General features: G+C 44.2%; 1 protein-coding gene across 1 annotated transcript; it reads right to left on the bottom strand.

Annotated features, from left to right (window-relative positions):
* Positions 1-889: 889 nt before the first annotated feature.
* On the bottom strand, positions 890-1,231 carry LOC114823319 (18.0 kDa class II heat shock protein-like). The gene has a single exon (XM_070816149.1). The coding sequence runs from the start codon at positions 1,229-1,231 to the stop codon at positions 890-892; it is 342 nt and encodes a 113-aa protein (XP_070672250.1).

The following is a 1,231-nucleotide window of genomic DNA, read 5'->3' as shown; positions in this document are numbered from 1 at the left end:
AAAATACCCTTATACCTTCCACTAGTAGCGCACCCTCTCCTTCGTTTCTCATCCGCCGACTCCTTACACCTTGACCACCACCACGACACCACCCTCACACACTGCAGACCCGGGTGGAGCACAAGGGTCGAGTCATTTTCTTCCTGAATGAGCCCTGGAACGGCAGACCCTTCTTTATGCGAATGTTGCGGACCAATTTGAGGATGCAAGTCAGAAATTGATTGCTTGGATTGGTGTGAACGGCAGACCCTTATTCCCCAGGGCGTTTGTCAACGAGGATTTGGTGAACAGCCACGAATGGCAGGGAAGAAGGATGAGAGAGAACGTGGTTGGCGATGAGGAGAGTCTTGTGGATGAGGGGGAGTGAGTTGAGGCGGTGGAGGGTGACAAAGAAGAGGATGGGGGAGGAGATGAGGGAAGAGAGACGGTGGTGGTGGTGGGTATTGGAGAGGATGGTGTGGGTGAGAGCGTCGGCTGCTCAGAAAGATTAGGGAGTGGGGGAGAGAGGAGAGGAAATAAATTAGGGTGAGAGTCTTCTCAAATATGAAGAAGCAATTAAAAATTTCTTGTTTCATATTAAATTTGTACTAAAAGTTTTATTAAAAAAAAGTTATCTCTACAAAATAAAAAAATAATGAAAGAGTAAAAGTTTTATAAAAAATAATTAGCAAATAAAATAAATCAGTTAAGCAAGGGTACATTAGTAATTATATTAGATTTTATTCCGATTCATATGAATTAGTAAACAGTTTATATATATCACTGTCATTTCTACTCCGATTTCAAAAAATTTTGGTAAACAACTTCAACAGGAATCCAATTCTGATTCCAACTCATTCCAATTCCCCCTCAATTCAATTCCTCCTCAATTCAATTCCCCTCAATCTGATTACGGATTAGTAAACGCGCCCTTAGGCTTCTTCTGCTCTGGCGGCAGCTTCTTCGCAACTGTCACAGTCAGCACCCTATCCTGACACTCGGCCGAAATCCTCTCAATATCGACGTTGTTCAGCAACACAAACTTCTTGAGATACTTCCCAAGCCTCCTCTCCATCCTCAAGTACTTGATCCCCTGATCCCTCTCCTTCTCTTTCTTCCTTTCCCCGCTCACCACCAGCACGTTATCTTCCTCAATCTTCACATTAATCATATTCGGCCTCGGCCCTGGAACATCCACCACGAAAACGTAGGCATCTTTAGTCTCCTTCACATCTGCAAGTGTGGTGGCCAT

The sequence above is a fragment of the Malus domestica genome, chromosome 16 (genome assembly GCF_042453785.1).
Source record: "Malus domestica chromosome 16, GDT2T_hap1".
Classification (NCBI taxonomy): domain Eukaryota; kingdom Viridiplantae; phylum Streptophyta; class Magnoliopsida; order Rosales; family Rosaceae; genus Malus; species Malus domestica.
This window is presented reverse-complemented; position numbering and strand designations above follow the sequence as displayed.

Bases quoted from the DNA above. Each gene is read 5' to 3' on its own strand.
- LOC114823319 (XM_070816149.1), bottom strand. From the start codon at position 1,231: ATGGCCACCACACTTGCAGATGTGAAGGAGACTAAAGATGCCTACGTT.